The 22,440-nt window shown below is 34.2% G+C and overlaps 3 protein-coding genes and 1 long non-coding RNA gene across 5 annotated transcripts; 1 reads left to right on the top strand and 3 right to left on the bottom strand.

The window, feature by feature from the left end:
• Positions 1-372: 372 nt before the first annotated feature.
• LOC121123412 (uncharacterized) lies at positions 373-1,847 on the bottom strand. The gene is made up of 3 exons (XM_040718533.2): positions 1,692-1,847; positions 780-1,641; positions 373-704 (listed from the first exon to the last, which is right to left on the bottom strand). Exons 1-3 carry the CDS (start codon positions 1,716-1,718, stop codon positions 436-438), a joined length of 1,158 nt encoding a protein of 385 aa, XP_040574467.1. The 5' UTR covers positions 1,719-1,847; the 3' UTR covers positions 373-435.
• Positions 1,848-2,664: 817 nt separating this feature from the next.
• On the top strand, positions 2,665-6,967 carry LOC121123343 (uncharacterized). 2 transcript variants are annotated; one of them, XR_011781432.1, is made up of 4 exons: positions 2,665-3,532; positions 3,684-3,940; positions 4,288-4,880; positions 6,197-6,967. It is a non-coding gene; the product is annotated as an uncharacterized lncRNA (long non-coding RNA). The 2 variants fall into 2 exon arrangements; XR_005865980.2 differs by lacking the exon at positions 4,288-4,880.
• A 6,357-nt stretch (positions 6,968-13,324) lies between these two features.
• On the bottom strand, positions 13,325-13,714 carry LOC139906262 (uncharacterized). The gene has a single exon (XM_071890822.1). The coding sequence runs from the start codon at positions 13,712-13,714 to the stop codon at positions 13,325-13,327; it is 390 nt and encodes a 129-aa protein (XP_071746923.1).
• Positions 13,715-20,493: 6,779 nt separating this feature from the next.
• LOC139906215 (zinc finger MYM-type protein 1-like) lies at positions 20,494-22,081 on the bottom strand. Its single transcript, XM_071890633.1, has 2 exons — positions 21,154-22,081; positions 20,494-21,097 (listed from the first exon to the last, which is right to left on the bottom strand). The coding sequence occupies exons 1-2, from the start codon at positions 21,940-21,942 to the stop codon at positions 20,771-20,773; spliced, it is 1,116 nt and encodes a 371-aa protein (XP_071746734.1). The 5' UTR covers positions 21,943-22,081; the 3' UTR covers positions 20,494-20,770.
• Between the last annotated feature and the right edge of the window lie 359 nt (positions 22,082-22,440).

The raw sequence follows: 22,440 nt of genomic DNA, 5'->3' as shown, positions 1-22,440 counted from the left end.
ATTAAAGACAGAAATATTTCCATGTTTTCTAAGAATTAGTACAAAAGAAGGGGTTCGAGATACTTTATCCTCAACAGGAGATTCTTGAATTTCAATTTCTACGGAAATGATGGCAGTTTGAAACTTTGTCCGAAGAAGAATACCAAACTAAGCTAAGCCTCCAAAGAGAAGAGTAGACTCCTTCCTTCGGTGGGGAATCTTATCAATCCATATATAACAATTCAATAGATTCAAGAATTGAATACATATGTCAATACATATGTAGATAATAACAATGATTATTCATATAATATATCTCACCTATATTTTTTTTATTTGGTGGAGTTATATGAAATGATACAACTTCCATTTCCATGAATAAAAAGAGCATAATTAATTCTCAGAAGTATTTTATTATATAACAGTAAATGAATAAATATTCCATAAATAACAATACTAGTTTCTCCTTGTATCAGTATTAAGTTGCTTGAGCATGTGAGTAAGGAAAGTGCTGTCCAATTTTGAAGACGTTCTCTTTAATTCATTCCTTAGCTCAATGATTATTTTATCTTTTTCAAAATTTATGGTTTGAAGATCATGAACAGTTGTTGAAAAACGTTTTTCATCACTTTTTCTCAAATCCTCAAGTAGTTGCAAAGAATTTTCCAAGTTGTATATTTCATCGGCTGCCAGCTTCATTTCCATCAATGGCTGAGGCTTACAAGCTGCAATAAATGCAAAAGGAGAAACATTAAACATTTTCGAGGTGAAAAAAATACTTCATGTACTAAAATAGATACCGTTTAATAGCTCTTTTATTTCGATGTCTTTGGCTTGAAGTTGTTTGCTATAATTCCTTTTTTCAGTTTCCATTTGAATTCGAAGGGATTTATGAGTCTCCTCAGCTCTTTTGATCAATTCAGCTTGAAGGGATTCATAGGTCTCCAAAGTTCTTTTCTGCTCTAAAGCTCGAAGAGATTCATGGGCCTTCTCAGCTTTTTTGAGCTCTCGAACTCGAATTGATTTATGAGTCCTCCAAGCTTTTTTGATCTCTTGAGCCTGAAGGGATTTATGGGTCTCTTCAGCTTTTTTGAGTTCTTGAACTAGACGTAATTCATAATTGTCTTCAGCTTTTTTGAGCTCTTGAACTAGAAAAGATTTATGAGCCTCTTCAGCCTTTTCGAGCTCTTGAGCTAGAACAGATCGATGAGCCTCTTCAGCCTTTTTGAGCTCTTGAGCTAGAAGAGATTGATGAGCCTCTTCAGCTTTTTTGAGCTCTTGAACTCGACGTAAAGTATGGATCTCTTCCATTTCTTTGAGCACTCGGACACGAGGTAATTCAAGGGCTGTTTGAGCTTTTTTAAGCTCTTGAACTAGAAGGGATTTATAGGTCTCATCCGCTTTTTTGAGCTCTTGCGCTAAATGCAATTTATGGATATCTTCAGCCTTTTTGAGTGCTCGAACACGACGGAATTCATGGATCTTCTCAGTTCTCAGGAGCTTCCGTTCAAGATCTTCCTTTTCCTTCACATATCTAACCAGAGAATCCACAAACTTTACGTTTTCCTGCTTATACAAACTTAAGGTATTTGATAATGAAGTTATCTGTGCTTGTAGTATTTCTTCGGAAGGGGAAGCTTTTTTCCACTCACAATTTAAAGACTGGAAATAAATTATTAGAGGTAAGAATATCCTTCAAAAACCTATATTACCTGACAACAGCACCGGCTATTATTCATATTTGATATTAATTTTTAATAGGCCACGATAATAACACTAACAGGATACAAATTGTAAAGTAAAGCAAAATTGACTATAACCATAAGGTATCAACTAGCCAAGAAGAAACGTTTTAACTATGTTCGTACATAAGCGTGAGTGGAAATTTAAGATCCTTCTTCAAATTCTTGTTTTAAAGGTTCCTTTAATACGTCAGTTAGAGTTGCACTGATTGAGTATAATACGTAAACATAGTAATTTATATTATTACAATTACTACATCTCACCTACAAGTCTATCTATATATTATTATATAATTAATATAAAAAAATTATGTTTAAACTATGACTTAAAAATAAGTTATTTTCTCGAACTCAATATGCTTAGGTTCGGTACTCCTTACATGATGTAAGCTACATAATTTCTCACGAGCGCGTTGTCTATTGAACTACACTTCGATTATAAATTTTAATTCTCCCTTTTTTTATAATTCCCGTTTTGCACTATTAATAGGGATGGGAAAATTGTGGAGATCCACATGAGCGTAGATAAAAAAAAATAGATGTTGCAAGTCAATATTAATAGAAATACAAGCTTAGACCATCATGTAACCGGGCTTGCTTGAATTTTCTCTATGGGAACCACTGCTTTAGATAACACCTACATCTCCAGGGGCGTCCGGAAGATTATATTTAGGTTGGGGCGCTCGTTTTTTTTATACAGCATAATTTGATCGAATCACCTATTTTTAGAAAATAAATCCTTAAACTGATTGGGGGAGGGTATAATTTTTTTTCTATATTTCTATTCTTTTTAAATTTCTCGATCTGAAATAAGCTATAGCCCCTCCAGTCCCCCTTCGGAAACCCCTGATCTTACTCCCATTTTCTTCCCTCCCCCAATTAAATCCCTAGTCTAAACTCAAAACATTTTTATTTCTCTAGATAACATGGCTCGACTCGTTTTAATCTTCTTTGTCTCTCTAATAAGAAGAAATTTAAAAATATATAAAATAAATAATATTAGACGCGGTTGCCATGTTTTTAACATTGCTGTGACTATGAAAATGGATACATTTTTTCCCCACTGTGTTTAGATAATAAGTTGAATAAACTTGCACAATTTTTCTGGGTTGGATAGCTTTATCATTCATCAGTGACTTTGCTATTTGCTGCGCCTCCTTGTGTGTTAAACAAGATACCCTGGAGATTAAATATCCATGGAATGATGAAGAAATGGATTAGTGGCACTTCTATTGGATAATCCTCTGTGATTTACGCGGACGAAATTTTTTAATTTAATATTATATTGATTGAACTTATGACAATCTGATAAAGAGTTGTAAATTTAAATATTCCGTTAGTTTTGTGTAGTTGGAAATCACAGTTATTAATTACTAACATTATTCTTTAATTCTTGATCATCGTAGTCATTCCTCCCTATATGTCCTTGCTAGATAGGGAGTAGGATTTGTGTTTATTTCCGTCCTCTCATAGTTGTTATTAATAATCGAATCAAACGTCATGTTAGGTGCTCTTCACTCAAATACTCTTCAAATTTTTAGGGTTACAATATCCAGGAAGTACTCTGCAATATCATTTTTCGGGTTTGTTTTAGTACACATACTGAAAGTGCTTATAATTTACAACACTCAACTAAATATATTTTTAATAATATGGAATCTATATTTTCAGAATCAACTACAAATCATCAATCCATTCAGTATTACATAGGAAACATTCAATCATGGAAAACTATGCCAGAAAAAGGAACTAATTTATTAATCAGCTACAAACTTACCAAAAAAAAGTTTCGAAAAAGTTGACAAATATAGGTATTTGATGATGATTCTTACTGCAATACTATGCTAATGTAATTATGATTCCCATTCATGTTATACCAATTTAAAAAAAATAAAATGTTCAATTATTTTCCATGAATTGCAAGGACTAAGTGTTGATTAATTAATAATTGATTTATTTCAGTTTGAGAATACTTCGCCAGTTAGTTCGAACCACTATTAGGACCATTGAAACAAAATCATAATGTTAAAAGAAAAAAATGGATTCGAGATTCAAGTTTCAATAGAAAATGCGAACAATCAATCTTTTGGAAGGAATGTATTGGGGCTCCTACTTACTTAGTCAAGTACTGGTCGAGACTCCTCCATCCCGAAGTTGCCTCTGAATCTAATAATCTAGATGTGTTTGTCATCATTGGAGTCTTCTATTATATTTATTAGGTATACTAACAAAATAGAAAGCGCTACAAGTATTTTTCATCATCGTTTAAACTATTTTATTTTTTGAAATTTGCCCACTTACTAAATTATTTCAACTATCATTTGACAAAATTTTATAAAAGAAGCGGAGAAAAGGAAGTCATAGTTTCTGTCGACAAGTTCAAATTACTTCGTTGCTGACGAATAAATTTAGACAAAATTGCCATCTCTGAAATCAGGAGAAAGGGCACCATATAATAATGTTAATTATTGCCTTCAAATCTATTTTTTTTGTAATCATTTAACATACTAATTAGAATCGTCATCAAGTATATATTTTTTCCCGGCAAATTATTTTTTTTTTTCAGTAAAGTGTCCTAGAACCGAGAGGAAGATGTCTTTACTGGAGTAACAAATCATAAGTCTTCTGAAAATAATTTCAAATTCCAGATAAAATCGGTGAAATCATTTAATATATTATATATCAATAATAAACATAATGTCTAAAGAAATATTTCAGACTCGACTATGAACTTTATTTTATAGTCTAGAAGATTGTGTTAAAATAAGTCATCTTAAACTATATCCCATCCCCTCCCCATACACAAAAATCTTCCTAATTTCCTAATTTTTTGTCTATTTCTCCAGCTAATCCGTCCCAAAAAGTCCCAATTTCTTAGTATTATGATGATAATAGTTTCCTTATTTATAGGTGTCCTTTCTCCAAGTCCAACATTATGTCTTCCCTTCCTGTTTCTTAAGAATCAATTCATACATAGGATATATGCCGTCCTCTGTTTCTTCTACCACAAGCAATGTTTCTTCCAAAATATCTGATGTCAGGTTCCTTTATTTCCCTGGAAAATATAATACACCTTGGACCCAAAAAGAAACGACTTAAAGTCATATTTTGGTTGATTTTGTTGTCATCATTCATAGAATTTCTTCATTTGAAAGTTGGGTAAAAGTTTTCCTCAAAAATATTGAAAATCATTGTTTCAGGGTAGTTCAATCAATATCAATACAGTATTGATAAATATCATGAATACTTGACATTTTCTTTTTCAATATATTTCCCCTAGCAATTTATTATTTTATCCGACTACAATCCTGGAAACAATTTGTTCATTAATACAACTCTTGAATAATTCAGCCCTTTCAGATAATTATTTTAATGAGGTTAAAAATCATTGTAATATTTATCTGGATGCTGATCTTTATTTTCAAAACAAACTTTGTCAACAATTATGGCATAAGTAGATTAAAACGTACATTCCTTGCAATACTACTAGAAAAAAAACTACCAAATTTTTTGTTTCATTGGTTAAAAACTACCCTTCATCAATCATATACTCTTCAAATTTCCATCTTCACTCATCAAAGTTCTCAAGTTCAATATCTAGATCTAACACCTCAGACCTATGAATTTTTATTATGTTTTTCTCAGTTACATTGATCTGAGCAGGTTCCTTTTCGTCAGGTTTTTTGTTTTAATACTTCAATTCTCCTATCTTTCTTTGTAATTAATCTATCTTTAGCTCCGTCTCAACTAAAGCATCAATTTCAGTTTCATATTCTGTGCTATCTTCCTCATAAAAGCACAATATTTCTTCACTTGTAATCGATTCGTTATCCATAGCTCTTTTTGCTGACTCTAAAGCAATTTCAATTCTATGAATGCTTCCCCTCTCAGCCAAGAGTTGTTGAACAACCTTCTCATTCATAGTTATTATGGCTTTATATCCATCTCACTTTTCCTGATGGTTGAAATGTGCTCCATATTAATATGATAGGCTAAATTTTAAATTAAATAAAATGAAAATAACCAAGATCAATTACAATTATGTCCTTATACTCTGAAGAGTCGGACCATGAATTACTATAACAAATGGGTGATCACTACCTACGAAACCTCTAAAGCTCATCTTTTTATTTAGTTATTCAAGGGTTATTGTTTATTACTGTTGTGATACATTGGACTACTAATAATGCCATTAATTATACATTTGTGACTCGTAAAAATTGAAAAAGTATGTTTTTGAACAACAGCAAGACTTCAAGAGTCTTTGTTTCTTCTCCAAATCACGAGGTGGATAAGTATCTACTTCATTGTCGTCATATGCTACTCAAGATTTCAAATTTTGCTCCGAAACAGCATATGTATTTCCTTTAGTGTAATGGAGGACATCCCTGTTCTTGTAATTCCTCCTAGTGATTTAATTTTTTAATAATAAATCAGTTATCACAAAAAAAAATATTATTTTGTTCTATTTGCAGATAAAGTTTTTGGGTTTGTAATGTCAAATGACGTAAAATCAAAGATGTTTAAGTTAGAAAGACATTGGTGGTTCAAACAAACCAAACACACATCCTAAAAAGTTCAAGAATGGCTCATTAGGCATAAGATGGGCCATAGACAGCCAGCCCAAAATCCTGATCATATCCCTATTGATAATCTATGGACTACATTGAAAAAAGCAGTGTGGAAAAGACATCCAACAAATTTTGATGAATTTATAGATTATGTCAAGAAAAGGGAGCCAAGATCGATCCCAGTGGTTGCATCAATTTTTTAAGGACTTATCCCAAGCGTATTCAATATTTGAAGAAAACTAGAGGCGATGTCGCAAAGTATTAAGTCATTTTGCTCTTTGGGTATGAATACTTATGAAAAGCCAAAAATGATATTTCGTTAACTTAGTCCAAAAGTTAATAAATTATTATAGATTTTCTTACTGAGTTTTTAGATCCAATATGAACATTGAATTATGTTTTCTTGGCATTTTCGTGAGGGTAAGAATAGTTTTGGGCTCAACTCTATATGAATGAAAAAAATTATCTTAATGTTGTATTTTATTGTGTTTTTAAATACAAAAATTTAATCATTAAATAATTTACTTATTACCCTAGTAAAGAAGTTTCTATTTAAATAAGAACTCAGGTTTAACACTATATTTAACCCTTAATCACCGATTTCAACAAATTTCCTACATAGCTTTAAGATATTTTTATTTGCTTAAATAAAATATATTACTCATCTAATTATCACTCCTTGTGAAGATTGTATCAACTTATTTAGTTTTATTTTTAGAATGAATTTTTGAATTTATCTTGGATTAATTATATTGTTAGCAAGTTCAATTATAATATTATTTATTCTTCAAAAAGTTATTTGATAAATACTTACTTCTACGAATCTAATATTTCAATATTCCATTGTATATTTTGTATGTTCCTGACAATATTGACAGATAAACAAGACCTTGTTTGGGTATAAATGGCTCCCAGCATGCTAAAAATCTTCTTTAAGTGACAATTTACAATAGGCGTACTCCTGTAAATTGTTTCCTCAGAATTTGCTAGGCCTCGTAAATCGTTCTAGCCTGAATTTTCATATAAAAAAGTATTTAATTTGGCTCAGAATGGCTCTAGCTTGATAGAGAGTTGAGTTTATAAAGAAGAGGACACTTTATTTATTGAACGTTAGCAAAATTGTTAAGTGCAAATTTGTAAAACAAATCTTCTTTGTGTCATATAAATTTGTCAATAATGATAACAAATATAATATTCTAAATAAGAAATTCTTTATTTTGCCACATATCAAAATAAGAAAATTAAGAAACTTTTCAATTCTCCTAATGTCATATTTCTCCCCAGGAGTTGGCGATTGCCTATCAAATAGGTATGAAAGTTCTTGCAGGTCATGTTTTTGAAATTGTACGGGGTGCACAAAATTCCCTTCAGTGATTCAACAGACAAGCGATTCCTATTCTTTTTCCATTGGCTTCGCATCAGTGAAAAAATTTGTTCGACATTTGCATTGTTAGCAGGTATTGCAAAAAATAACTGTACAATCTTGAGCAGCTCTGAATAAAAATCTAGACTTTTTGATTTATCCAAGATTTTGGTCCACCTTAGGTGTGCTTGAAGTTCACTGTGTACTTCATCGCTGTTACTTCTTTCAATGAATCTCTTAAGATTGGTGATCTGATCGAAGCACATTACATCATCAATTGTCACCCTTTTTCAGCAAGTTGCCTGATACAGCCCTCAACATCATTCCAGTCAAATCCACTTAGATCCATCCACATGAAAGTGGAGAACTCCTCCATGGGCACCATCCATCTCTCTAAGTAGCAAACATCCAACTAAATCAATAAAAGATGTAAAAGTGTTTTGAGAAGTGTTCAGGTAAAGAGAAAAAAGGTAATTGATAAAAAATTAAATTGTCGTTTTTAAAACTCGGATATGACGTTTCACTATCGACAAAACACCTGATACATCTGTACTTGAAGAGCTTCTCTTTGGGTATAAAACTTGTTGATCCTTGGAGATGACGGTGCTAATCATATTTTCTTCTTTTCCAATGTAAAATACTATATAATAGTCTCGCTTTGGGCGATAAAAGTTAACATTTTCGTTTAAAAGGCTTTCAATCTCTATATACAATGGCTTAAGACAGTCTAAAAGGAAATGGTCGCTTTTTTCATCCACCATCTGGCAAAAATAACATATACGTTGCTGTTGAAATACTTAGCTCTTACTTCGAGAGTACCGGAGAGTATCTGATATTTTAGCCACTTCTCCGCTGAACATAGCAAATAATTATCAATAACACCAAAACACTTCTTGCTAAATAATTGCTTAAAGGCTCCAATGTGGGAGTCAAATTTAATTTTTAAGAGTAGATGGGGTTAAAAAAGATAACCAAAGGCGTAATGGTACAACCGGTCTTAGAACTAATGCAAAGTTCCTAAAAACAGATTTGTACAGTTTGATCGCCATTTCATTTATTAGCTCGTGCGAACAAACTGTTTGTGCTGTGATGTCGACTCCCCTGGTTCAAACCCCCATGCCGAAGATCCACAGCACACTTAGATAGCCGTTTCATCCTTTCAGAGTACTCTGACAGTCTTTGGAAGACTTTTTTAAGTCCAGAGTGGTGCTCATCCGAATAACTTCTATCGAAAAGTTAGATAGATGACTGTTCCAAAATAGATCCTCTCCATAGTTGCCTAATCCAGTAGGTGTTAAGGGATTTCCACAAGTCATCAAAAAATGTGACAGAAAGGCCGCCATACTTTAGAGTCATGTCATCGACGATAGGATAATTTAGGCATAAACATGTCACTAAGTTCTCAAAGAGAATGGGCCTCCCTTTGTCTACTAGGGGGATTTCTGAAAAGTTTGTTCTTTTGAGAGCGGGGTCTTATTTATTTGTCCGTATTAAAGAATCCCCTTTGGACCATGTTCCCCCATGAATTTGTCCCTTCCTCCCTCAATATATTAGTACTACGTTTAAAATGTACAATAAAATTACTGAATTTTCGAGGTTAAAAGTAAGATATCACATGAAATTTAAACATATATAGATAATATATATATATGGGAGATGATGAGAGACTGATTTTAAATGTATTCTAAAAACAAAATTGCATAAATATGATACAGTTTCTTCGATTTGTCTGGAAGTTTGTAGCCTCGAAGTCTGTTTAGAGATAGATTATTTGCAGTAGGATTGTACTTGAAGATGCAATAATCTGAAGGTGTTTCTGAATAACACCATAATTTTATCGTATTCCAATTTTTCTCCGTGCACATTATCGCTCAACATTACTAACTGATTTGTTAGAGGGGTTAGTATAGATGATTTGTAGTTAGTTAGAGAGAAGATAGGAATCCACATAATGAAATTCAAGTTATATGGAAACTTAAAGAGAAATAATATATACACCAGATGAATGCTTTAACAAAGCAATAATATGTCAAAAGGTACATGATCGATTCTTTTCCCCACTTTACCCACTTAGTGAATTGCAGCAATGGAGGGCTTAAATCATACTTAGATTTCGACAATAAATACAGAATGATTTTTTTACAAATAAATAATTCATCTGACAAAAGCACATTTCCATATTAAAATCTAAATCATCCCACACCCTTATCGCCGAGAGTAAACTTACTACTGCGGTGGTAAGGTGTGGCTTAGAAAAAAAAAAAATTTTTACAAAAACTATATACATGATTTTAAAATTTTACTAGTTATTAAATCTGACAATGGTAAACGTTTTTGTTATAAGATATATAAAATCCACGATTGGAAGATGTATTTTAATTAAAACATTTAGCTCCGCAGAACTAGAAATACATATACAGGTATAAAATACCTCCCCGTTGGGAAGTGTTCCTTTTTATAAAATTTAAAAGAAATAAATTATATACTTTGAGAAACTAACCTAGTTTTACTATTTAAATAGGTTTCCTAATTAATTAGGGGAAAGGAGAGGAAGACCAAACATTGAAAGTTCTGAAAATCCTCAAGCATTTATGTCCGGCTCCATCCTGTACATTATATGCGATGCCGTTAGCACCCGTAATTGGATATACTTTATATTAGTTGGGGAAATGTCGAGTGCTTTGTTGAGGTTGTTATACACTTCCTTCGAAATTACTCCCCTTCAATTAATAACTATTGGTATTACCCTGACTGAATCGCTGTTGTACACATCACCTAACTTCAAGTGTTTAAGCAGTGATTGTTTGAAATCCTTTGACCCATATAGTGCCTTTTTTGTACGTACGTAGTAGACGAGCTGGCATTTATCTGACATAATGGTCGGATCGACCACCAACACCCCCTCGCCTTTTAGAACACAATGAGGTCAGGTTTAAGTACGGAGTCTTAATGTGGGACCACGGGTTCCTTCAGGGCTATAATGCCCCTTTGGCTAAAGGAACCCGCCACCATCTCTTGGATGTCATATCGTCTTTTAATACGTGCTCCATGAACCCTAGGGCACGTCTGAAGTATTTGGCCTAGGTTTTTAACCTTTTCCGCACAGGACTCACACTTATTTCCCCTTTGCAGTTTCTTCAAACGGGCAATTTTTTTAAGAATGCAAAGTTCTGATTACCCTGACTAATAGATGTTAACCCCTGCGTGTCGTGGAGCGCAGGTTTGTATAACTCTCCAGTTTGGGACTGGATGAGCAGGAGAGTCATCCAATTTGGATAGTCTTATTTCGAACATCCCTTTGTTGAATATTACGACCTCCTTCACAATGGGGTCAGAACTATCCCTAAGTGCCCGAGCTCTACAATTAGCTAAAGTACTGTGAGCGTTAAGGATATCTTGAATACCGAGTCCCCCATCCACCGCCCTAGCATGTTATAACTCTTTAAGGGTGTCGTGAGATAGCCTTACCCATTCCCTTACCGACCTCCTTACAAGCATGTTGTAGCCTTTTATGTCCTTAAAGCGACATTTTGTATACGTGAAGGGGTAAAGGAGAAGAGGGATGCGATGATCCCGGAGGCCAATATGTCTATGAAAGATAGAAAGTTTACTGTCGTCCAGGTTCCTAATCCATCCCTCAGCTTCTCATAGATGTTGGTAAACTATACCTGTAGGGGGGAGTATTGTACACCTAAGTACTTGTATGTTTCTCTCACTGCCATTGGGGTCACATTCTTGCCGTCTATTCAAAGCTTTGCTGACACATCTGTCAGTAACTGTTGGTTTTGGTCAACATGTGTGAATGTGCACTTTTTCGAGTTTGCATTAACGCCAACTGCCTTGCATTAACCTAAGAAGCAGTCGACTATCTTTTGGAGGCTCTTTGGATCCTCCGCAACTAGCACTGCATCATCAGCGATCAGGAGGGTTTTTACGGTTTCTGGCCCTAACCTATAAGGTTGAAACCCTTTCTTCTGTTTACTGTTTGTGTTGGCCAGGTACCAGTCCAAAACAAAGTTAAATAAATACCCTGATAGGGGGGGGGCACCTTATAGGATGCCCGGCCGAAACCTGTGGCTTTCTGTGCCATGTAGATTGGCAGAAGCATTCCAATACACAAACCAAAAATAATTTAATATTAGAAGAGGCATAACTATTCTTTCACATGCTTTAATCAGTGACTCGTGAGCAGACGTTAACCTCACGAAAACCCTCTTGGCACTCATTTATCGGTACCTTTTTAAGGTGGTTCATCAGTACCTTATAGAGACGCCGGATTACGTGAGGGAACACTGTGATTGTTCTGTAATCCCCCATGCCTGATAGATCCTCTTTCCCAAGAAAAACCTTTCAAGCATGGATACCTGCGCTGCTACGTTTTTTTCATATGGTGTTACCCGTAATAAATGTATTACCTTTGAGACTATGTAGGTGTTCCAAGCCGGAACTCTGTCCCAGGTATTGAGCTTAAAAGATGAAAAAAAAGTACAAGTCTGCACAATCTTAGAATTAATTTCGTATAGGTTTTTTTTTCATTTAATCATCTCCAATCCAGTATCCTAGCAATTTTGTGCTCATTCTAGTGTGGAAGATTAGTCAAAATCTTTCGATTAGGTTGCTGTATTCACTGATCATTTCTGTTTTTCCGCATTCATTTGCAGTCCAGAACATTTTGAAAAGTTATCTAGCAGGCTCAGATACTTCCTTTGTATGATTGTTTGCAAGGGACTACCAGAAAAAATCATTGTGAGGTAGTCCACATAGCAAAAACACTTCAGATGGGATGTAATTGAGAAAAATCCAACGATGTCACTCTCCTTATGAATTTCATGGATTAAAGGGTCTAAGCATAGAATAAAAAGTAAAGCTGAGGAGGGATATCCATGTCTTACTCCTTTTTTGTTGAGAATACTTTCCTTTCATTTTCATACTGAACTATGGTTTGTGATTTGGCTAGGAGGGTGCCAACCCTTCTGATGGTATAATGACCAAAACCTTTCTGGTATTATGATATACGTGGATATGAGATATATGAGGATATGGAGTTTATATATATACTTTATTCTACACGCGGAGAATACAGAATGACTCTCCTATTAATATATTATTATACACAAAATACATACGGAACATTTATACATAGGTCACCAAACCTATAGCTATGGATATATATAACATCCCCTTTTCCCCCCAGGAGAATGATTACAAAATATAAATCTAAGTTATATGAAATGACATCCGCTTGTTCCCTTCTGTTGAATCCAAACGGATGAATCTCCTATTACGATGCCAAAGACGACCATTTTTCATACGTATGAGATATCGCCTTTGAGATTCCTGTGTTTCAATTGTACCTTGATGGGTCCATCTTTTGGTTATATGATCTTGTATCCGAACCGATTCTCCGATCTTCAATACAGATAACTTCTTCCCATCTCCTTTTTTTAAAATTGGGTTTGGAACCTTACAAAGTTCTTGGCTTCTCTTTTGATGGAATTCAGGTAGCATAGGTATAATAGATCTAGTACGACGACCGAAGACGATTTTAGTTGGACTCAATCCATCTTCTATTCTCGGAGTATTTCTCATTTCTAAAATTCCAAGATTGATTTTTGACTGATCTATCTTATTTCCATTCATAGTTTTCTTTACTAAATATTTTAACTTCTTCACATAAGCTTCAGCCAATCCATTGGATTGTGGGTTATGTGGCGAAGAACATCGCCATTCAACTCCCCAAAGGGATAAAAATTCTTGAAATTCCCTGGACGTGAGTTTGTTCCCCCATCTGATTCTAAAACTTCAGGTATACCATAATCAATGAAGAATCTCTCCATTACTTTCTTAATCACTCTTGATGTGCATCCACTATGCTCAAAATAATGTAAAGCAGGATATCCAGAAAGTCTATCTATATAAACCAAGAAATTCTTTCCACTTACAGAAAATATATCCACAGCTACTGCTTGAAATGGTCTCGTCATTTTAGGTCCTTTAATTTGAGCCTCCATTAATAAACTAGGTAATAACTTCTGGCATTCCTCACACTTTCTCACCATATCTTCGATGTCTATATCTATTCCCGGCCAATAAATTATCTCTCTGGCACACTGCTTTGTCTTCACTATGCCTTGATGAGATACATGCAGGTTTTCCAATATTTCTTTCCGAGCTACTCATGGTATAACAATAGAGTTTTAATTCTTCAGGGAGATTTTTGATATTATTTCCAAAACCGTCTTTAATAAAATTTATCAATTTTAGATAATTCTTGTGCTTGGTCTCTCAATTTTCTTAATCTTCGATCCTTGATCTGATCCGTTTGAATTTTTTTACCACATACAGCTCTTATTAATATTCTTCTTGCAACCTCATTCGTATGCACATCCTCCAATATGTCGTCCTTCCTCGGATTCCAGTATGGATTTCTTGACAAATTATCAGCTGCTAACATTTTTCTTCCTGGTTTCCAAGCAACAGTGAAGTTATAACGCATTTGCGTCCTTTCTTTGATTTCTTTTTGTCTTTGATTCTCAATTTCGTCCAAAGTTTTCTTGTTGAGGATATTTACAATTGCTTGATGATCTGTTTCAATATGAAAATGAGGTAATCCTTGAAGATAAACATTTAATTTTTTGGTTGCCCAATATATGGCCATCATCTCAAGCGTTGTCATTCGATAATTCTGTTCTGCTGTACTCAACCATCTAGAATTTGCTTCAATAAGATGCCATTTTCCTTCATTGTCTTCTTGTCTTAAGATATACCCAATACCTTTTTTCTTAGAAGCATCAGTCTCTAAGACAGTTTTTCTATTCGGCATGAAGTGACTCTTTTGAGGTAATTTAACCAAAGACTTCTTGACATCTTCAAATATGTCATCTTGTTCTTTAGTCCATATGTACTCATTCTTGTTGGATAATAAAGGTCTCAATGTGACAGATAAGTTGGCTATTTCCTTTGAAAATCTGCTCATTTGATTGACCATTCCCATGAACGATCTCAACTCAGTTCTGTTTTGGGAGCTGGTATTTTTGAAAGAGCTTCTGTTTTTTAGGATCGATATTAATTACATGTTCTCCGACGATATAACCAATATACTCAACCTTTGGCTTAGCAAATTGAAATTTTTCTTTATTGAGTGATATTCCAAACTTCCTACTTCGATCAAGAAATTGCTTGACACTTTTAACATGATGCTCAAATGTCTCATCATATTTTAAAATATCAACTTCTTTGTATTTGGCAATTCCCCATAAGCTTGGTCCATCATAAGATTGAATACGTCACTTGTTGCATTTAATCCCATTGGCCATCTTTTAAACTTGAATCTTCCCCACGGAGTTATGAACGTTGTTAAGTCTTGGCTCTCATGGTGCTCTCAAACCTATAGCTTTGAATATATATAACAGGTATAGAGTCTGAATTATAAATTTACGAGAATGTGTGTCGTAAGCCTTCGTAAAATCATCTGCTCCCTTTCGATGCAAATTCCGGAAAGCAGCCGAGGGAGAAATTTTTTTCATAAAATTGGACTAAAATGGGAACTAAAGGATTAGAATACTTTTTTAAAATTGAAAGGTGAAACCAGAGGTACCTGGGGCTTCGTTGGGGGTAGCATTTTTGATTATAGATGTGTTTATCTCAAATGTTAGATGTTGTTCACTCGATATGTTTTATTTTTCTGATAGTGCAAGAGTGCCCCTGATGTGCATCTCCATTCTTCACAGAAATAATTTTTACTTTTGCTGCATCTTGCACACGTTTTGCTTCGCTTGAGTGAAAGGTGAAAGATTTTTTCGGTTGTTCTTCTTGTTTTCCACCAATACACATCGAAGACGAGTATTGATAAGTATTGAATGGAATCAATCTTAAAATAAAATCTTAAATTGGTAGGTCTTATATCTTTTTTCCATAGGACTTGATTCATTCGTTGTGATGTTCTCAAACGTTTAGCTGAATTGTGTCAGATGTTTTCAGCCTTTTCCCTTTCTTCGTAATATACCTTTATTTAAAAAAAAAACATGATTTCAACTAAGGAGAATATTTGTATATTTGGAGTTAGGGAATATGTTGAAACATTTAAAAGTGTTGACATTTTGTGACAGCATGCCCTTGTTAGACAAAAGAAGTATTTCAGGGCTGGATACATCTGCAGCAATCTTAAATTAAATTTTCATTATTATGGATTCTAATGTAAATCATTTTTTAAATTATATATTCAACGGGCTAAGTCAAGAGCTCTTGTAAAAATCTTTACTGTCGGCCTATCCCATTTGAAGTTAATGAAATAAAGTTAGAATTCATATTTCATAACCGTGCAGAAATTTCATTTCTTTAATGGCGTTTGAACATAACACTCTCGTAAAGCTCTGCTCAGTGCAGTCAAAAAAGTTCAGCTATAAAGTTAAGAGTAATATTTCTCGATTTCTGCTCAACTTGATTAAGCTTTGTCCACAAGCCCAACTTGAATGACTATATTCAAATTTGATGTCATAATAAAAAGTTGACCAATCAATTTTTTTCCTTTAGCTAACGATGAAAATAACATACACCTATTTATCCTTCCAGCAAGCCAAAGATTGTAATCTACTACTGCCTTTCTATGCCAAACTGCAAGTAGAAATTCCTTGTCGCCTCTATGTATTTCTTTTTCTATCGCCTCAACTTCAGGGACCCCGGGAAGGACAAAATCCGGTAAGGATTTCCGCCATTCATCGTCTGGCAATTTTGCTACAATTTCTTTCAACTAGTATATTTTATAATGCCGTTAGTAATCAGTATTTCATCAGATTATCTCCCACAACAGCCTGTTGTACAATCAATTAAGTACCAAAGCTCCTCTCAGAAATGGTATCTGAATTCGTCAAATTTCTGTGTGCAGAAGAATCCCAACACATTCCCCAAGAGTTATTTTTAACACAGGTATGCCAGGAACTTGTGGTATAGTAGTAGATTGCACTCATATTCAGATATAAAAAAAAGCAGATAAAGTCAATTATTCCTGAGCGGTTCTTCAACGGCCAACATTATTATTCAATTAATTGTGTCATCATTTTCGATCACAAAAAAATAATCCGATATTTCTCATGAAGGTATGCAGGTAGTGCTCATGACTCGAACAAAGTAGACAAAATAATATTTTACAAGATATATTTTGAAATAGGAGCCCCTTCTTTTGATAGTTGATTTAGAATTTCCATGCCGTGACACTCTTGCGACAGTTGTTTGGAAAACATACATTGATAAAATTGAAGATATACAAAAAAGCAAAAAGTAATTGGTTTCAACTGTAGCGTTAATTAGTATATAAATGACTACACGTCTTTACTATTCAACTTCCTTGTATTAACTGCAAATTGCCGTTCTTTTTCCTCTTACCTAAACATAAAACAAATCACAATACCCTGTAACCTCTCAATGGGATAACAGATGACGTCACCACACAACAAAGCTCTCAAGAAAGCTCGAATTTTAATCGAGCATACATTTGGCTTCCTCAAAAAACGATTTCCTGCACTTTTATTCGAAATTTCTGAGCTGGAAAGTGTTACAGCAATTGTTGGAAGTGCAATTGTTCTACATAATCTTTTAATTAATTACAGAAAAGAAATAAATCCTACCCCTTCTGCTGGAGTAACTGAAGAGGCTTTAAACTCTTATTTGGAAGGAATAGATATGATTCAAGTTAGTTCAGCCTTCCTTTCATGATGGACATCCAAAAATCAGTTTGCTGTTCGTGATTTTGTTATAAATGATTTTTTTATCTTTGTACTGCAGTAGTTTAATTCATTTTTACTGTTCTTAATATTTTAGCATGTATGTCCTTGTGTTGCCGTTGCAGCCTCATTCAGATAATGTGTAACAAAATAAAATTTATAATTTTTATAAAGACTGGGTCTATTCAAATTTCATTTCCTATTTTTATTAAAATAGTACAGGAAAATTAACATTTATATTTTATTAAAGATTGTTGTATCGGAATTTGACCAGTTTCATTTCGATAGTAATTTTTTTCAATTCTAATTAAGCTGCTTCTTTCTTGAAGTTTAAAATGGCTACCTCTAGAAGAGGAGCATCCGTTTTTGATTTTGCAGTTTTAAGCTCTTCCTCCCAGAGTTTCTTCTTGATAGATCTTTCCTCTTCTGCAATACTCAGCAAACACTTATTTAATTATTTTTCCTTTGCAGCACTCATTTTCTCATTGTGGAAGGACTTCATCATTTTTGCTTGATAATCCTACCTGTTTTGAACATACCCCTTATATGGCTGTGTTATTTATCTGTCGGCACCTATAATTTAAAAAAATATATACATAAGTATCTAAGAACAAATTATATAAATACATAGGAAGTTTTGTTTTTTACCTGCTAGAAACACGTCTAATTTATTTTTACGTACTTCCTTAATTGTTGAGTTCTTGGTTGCTATTTTGATCTTCTCTTATGGCAGATTCTACAGTTTCATCCTCTTCCAGTCGGTTTCCATGTCTAAGTTAATTTGTCAGAGGTTAATTAAAGTGAGTCATTATTGAACTCTCTTCTTCAGCAGTGTCATCATATAAATCAAAAAGTTCATTTCAATATCCGTTATTACATTTTCTTAAGTTGCCTGGGCACTAAAAAAAAAACTGCACAGTATCAAAGTTCAAAACCTTTTTCATTTCCTTCATTACAGAGAAACGGATATGAAAGTAGGGAAAGACAGGGAAACAATGAACATAATTTGTGCAAGAGACACACACACACAAAAAAACAAAATAATAATTCAAAGAAAAAAAAATACTCTAAGAACACTCGGAGGAAAATGCACAAAGTTGAACGGAATACAAAATACAACGAGGAAAAAGAAAAGCCCACAACAATACACAAATAACTAATCCAACAATCATTGAGGAGCAATTCAATCAAATGACATAACAATAAATTGCTTATCTTAATTAATTTCGTATAATCTTTACTAAGGAGAACAGATAAAAAAATACTGCGGAACAATTCATTTTTGGAACTGTAAAAACCTTGCACGGGATTTGAACCCTAGAACCCTTGCATCTAAGCTAGGAAGACAGGAATTATAAGATGAAATATGGCCCTATGTTCGAATGAATGGACCATCCCCTACCTGCTACTATTTTTTCAAAAAAAAAAATTCTAACATTTTTTTTTCTTTCATTTAAGAAGTGGATAATTATTGTTTTAGAAAATAGTCCACAATATATGATTCGAAAACGTATATACACAGTATACGTGTTGAGATCCACTGTTAAAAGTTGCATTGAAAATGTCTTATCTTATTGGGAGGTGAAATCTACTTTTTTCCATGTTACTTTGGCGCAAAATCCCTTATGAACTACTGTCTTGATAAATTGATTGTTAAATTTGTTGTAGAATATGTTAAAAGATATTTATGAGGCTACCTATAATTTTTACTGACATTTCTTGTTATTTTTTTAAAATCTTTGCAAATATTATTAATCTTAATCTATTTAATTTATTCATTACTTTATATTTTAATGAGTGGCAATGTGGTATTTTGTCAAAGTCTTTAGTTATGACATCACTTGTTTTTGTCATAACAAAGAGCTATGTTTTTCTTTTTTATATTTATATAAAGATTGTTCTTCAATTCTGATTAAACTTTCAATTCGTAAAATAATATTTTTAAATGCTTCATGTTAACAATAGATGAGGCCATCTCCAGTTTATCTGCAATAGTTTAGTAATTTTATCCACGTATGATTTATGTAGCTTTTCACATATGTAGACATGGATCACAATACAAATCATACTTTCAATTTTAAAAATAATTATAATATGTTAATCTCATGAGTGGATAGTTGTGGTATTATTTTTTTTTTTTTTTGTAAGGTGACTTTATATTTCAATGCATAAATACAAATTAAAAACTATAATATAAGTACCTTGGGATTGAGAAGTTTATAAATATGGTAAGAATTCATACAGTTTGATGCAGTTGTACCTACATAATTAGGACACAAAAATACAAGGCACACAATGTATTATTCTTTAAATATTTTTAATTTGATCAATTGACAAGATAATGTCCGATAGTTCCATGAATTTTTGTTAAATGAAAGGGCCAGTTACAATTATGAAAATAGGAATCGTTTATGAAAGAGGTTCCGCATGATTTCTTGAACATTAGTGCATTTCCCATGTGCTCTACAGTTGTACAATGAAATAAATAATAACTATCCGCAATCACAGTTGGTCTATTCGATATTATTCTTGAAAGTTTTCATTTGTAAAATTCTGGGGCATCGTAATTGGGCCCGTATAAAGCAATTAAAAAATAATCATTATAGATTTAGATATATGCATTTATATAGCATGACCATTTGGACATTTTTTCAATCTCAAACCTATATAAAAAAGCTTTTATATTACTTATGTCGTTTTCGATTCACGATAAGCGTGACATGAAACCTCTCCAACACTTAGCTGGATCTTAAGAGGAGTCTTTCTAGGCCAATAGGTATGCAAGAGTAATTACTTCTTGCTGCGTAAAGAATAAATATCATCTGGGGCATCGTAATTGGGCCCGTATAAACCGATTAAAAAATAATCATTATAGATTTAGATATACGCATTTACAGTGCCGTATGTCAGGAAGATTTTTTGGTCCGCTTTACAAGGGTGAACGGTTGATTTTCAGTGGTGAACGTGGGATATTTAAACAGGGCAAATGCTACAGCATAGATTAAATCTTGCAAGAATAACGTCCAATGGACTGTCTGACCATTATTTTCTTCAGGCAAACATTGGGAAAAATAAAATGAAAAGGAAAAACTCTAGACGGAAAGTCAATGCCGACCTATTCATAAAGGAAGGAGTATAATGGAGTATAAAATGCACAGTGCAAGAATGAGAGAAAATTTTTGAACTATACAATTAAGTCAAACAATTTAAACCTCCTTAAATATTTTTAAAATAATAACGGATGAAGATAATGAACGAGATTATAATATACCATGAAACAGTTACATCGACAGAAAATAAATTATGTTCACAAGTCTTGATGTTCTTAACTCGCATGTATACGTGGTGATGTGTTTGAAAAAAATGAAGAAAAAATGCATGTGTTCTTTATCATGATTAGAAGAAGAAGTTTTTCCTCTCTTTCCTTGACGCAAAGGTGTCAATCAAACTGTCCATGTCTTCATGGAGCACCTTGTCCACCATCACCCTGTCCATGTTCAAGAGGGTGAGGGAGGAGAGCCTCTCCTGGTCCATGGTGGTCCTCATGTGGTTCTTGAGCCTTCTGAGACAGGAGAATGACCGCTCCGCCTCACAGCTGCTGATGGGCATTGAGGCCAGGATAACGATCACCTTGTATAGCTCCGGCATCAGGCGGAACACTCCCGAGCTTATTAACTCCGCAGCAATTTGTGACGAAACCATGTCTTCTGTGTCAATATCTGCCTAGAGAAACATAAATTTTAAACATATAATGCAAAATGAAACATTATAATATTAACCTTGAATTGCTGGAAGATTGCATGGTCTGACTGGAGCTGCTCGAGTTCAAGTCTGTAGTGCTTGGCGACACGCTCAATGACACAGGTCTCCACTTCACTGTCATTGACGATTGCAATGAGATCCATTGTGATGTTTGTATCGTCGGTGGCAAATCTGCTCTCAAGCTCTAATACAATCTTATTGATTGCAACATCGAAATGTGTTTCACGGAAGTAGGATTCAGTTGTTCCTTTCCACTTTATTCTCCTTGGAATCTTCGCCTCCTTGAATTCCAAATCAATTGAGTCCTCCTGGTCAAATACTGATTTCATCTCAGACGACTTCAACTCAGCAAGTTTCCAGATTGATTCAAAGATTTTCTCATTCTTAAGATCTTCAAGAGTCTTAATCACTAGGTTGACGTGTTTCCGGGCCTTTGTTAGGTCAACCTTTCTGCCTTGAAGTTCATCTGACAAGCTAGATGTGTGTCTGAGGAGTGTCTTCAACAGTTCAATGCCGAAAACAAATTCGTGACTAAAGATGCTGTTGAGCAGAGAAGTTGCTGTTGAACTCGACAATGTATCTTTATCTTTTCTCATTATTATGAGGGTCTTCATGATTCTGACCATCCCTAGAGATACAGCGTGTACAGCATCGTAGCGGAGACTCCAGCAGGTAGCAGACTGGTTCTTCAGGGTCATCACCTTGGCATGCTCCTCATCTTTACTTGTTATCTTCACCGACTTGTAGATTGCTGACCTCTTTGGTGACCCTTCAATGAAGTTGTATAAAATTTGTACTGTCCCCATTGTATTTCTCAACAGGGTTATATCTGAGAGAAGATCCTTGACTACAAGATTGAGGACATGGGCGTAGCAGTGGATGTAGACACACAGTGGGGCTGCTTCCTTCCACCTGGCGGCAAGACCCTTCTTGATGCCGGATATGTTGGAGGTACTGTCGGGGGCCAGGGAGACAGTGCGGGCGGGGTTAAGGCCAAGATCCTTGACAGCCTCGTGAAGCTTCTCAAACAAATATTTGCCGTCAGTCTGGGTAACTTTTACAAACTTGAGGAAGCTCTCTTTCTTGATGCCTTCACTCGTCAGATATCCCAGTGACAGACTGAACTGCTCCGTGTTTGACATATCTGATGTCTCATCAACAATCACAGAAACCAGTAGTTCTCATCGCCGGCACAAGTCTTGACATCTTCAATTATATTTTCCGTCACTTTGGATGCTATAATCTCTATCAGCTCATTTTGGATGTCAGGTGAAGTCCATTTGGCAAAACCTGCCCCAGCTGAA

Source organism: Lepeophtheirus salmonis, chromosome 8 (genome assembly GCF_016086655.4).
Source record: "Lepeophtheirus salmonis chromosome 8, UVic_Lsal_1.4, whole genome shotgun sequence".
Lineage (NCBI taxonomy): Eukaryota > Metazoa > Arthropoda > Copepoda > Siphonostomatoida > Caligidae > Lepeophtheirus > Lepeophtheirus salmonis.
Note: the sequence above shows the minus strand (reverse complement) of the source record. Positions and strands in the feature narration are given on the sequence as shown.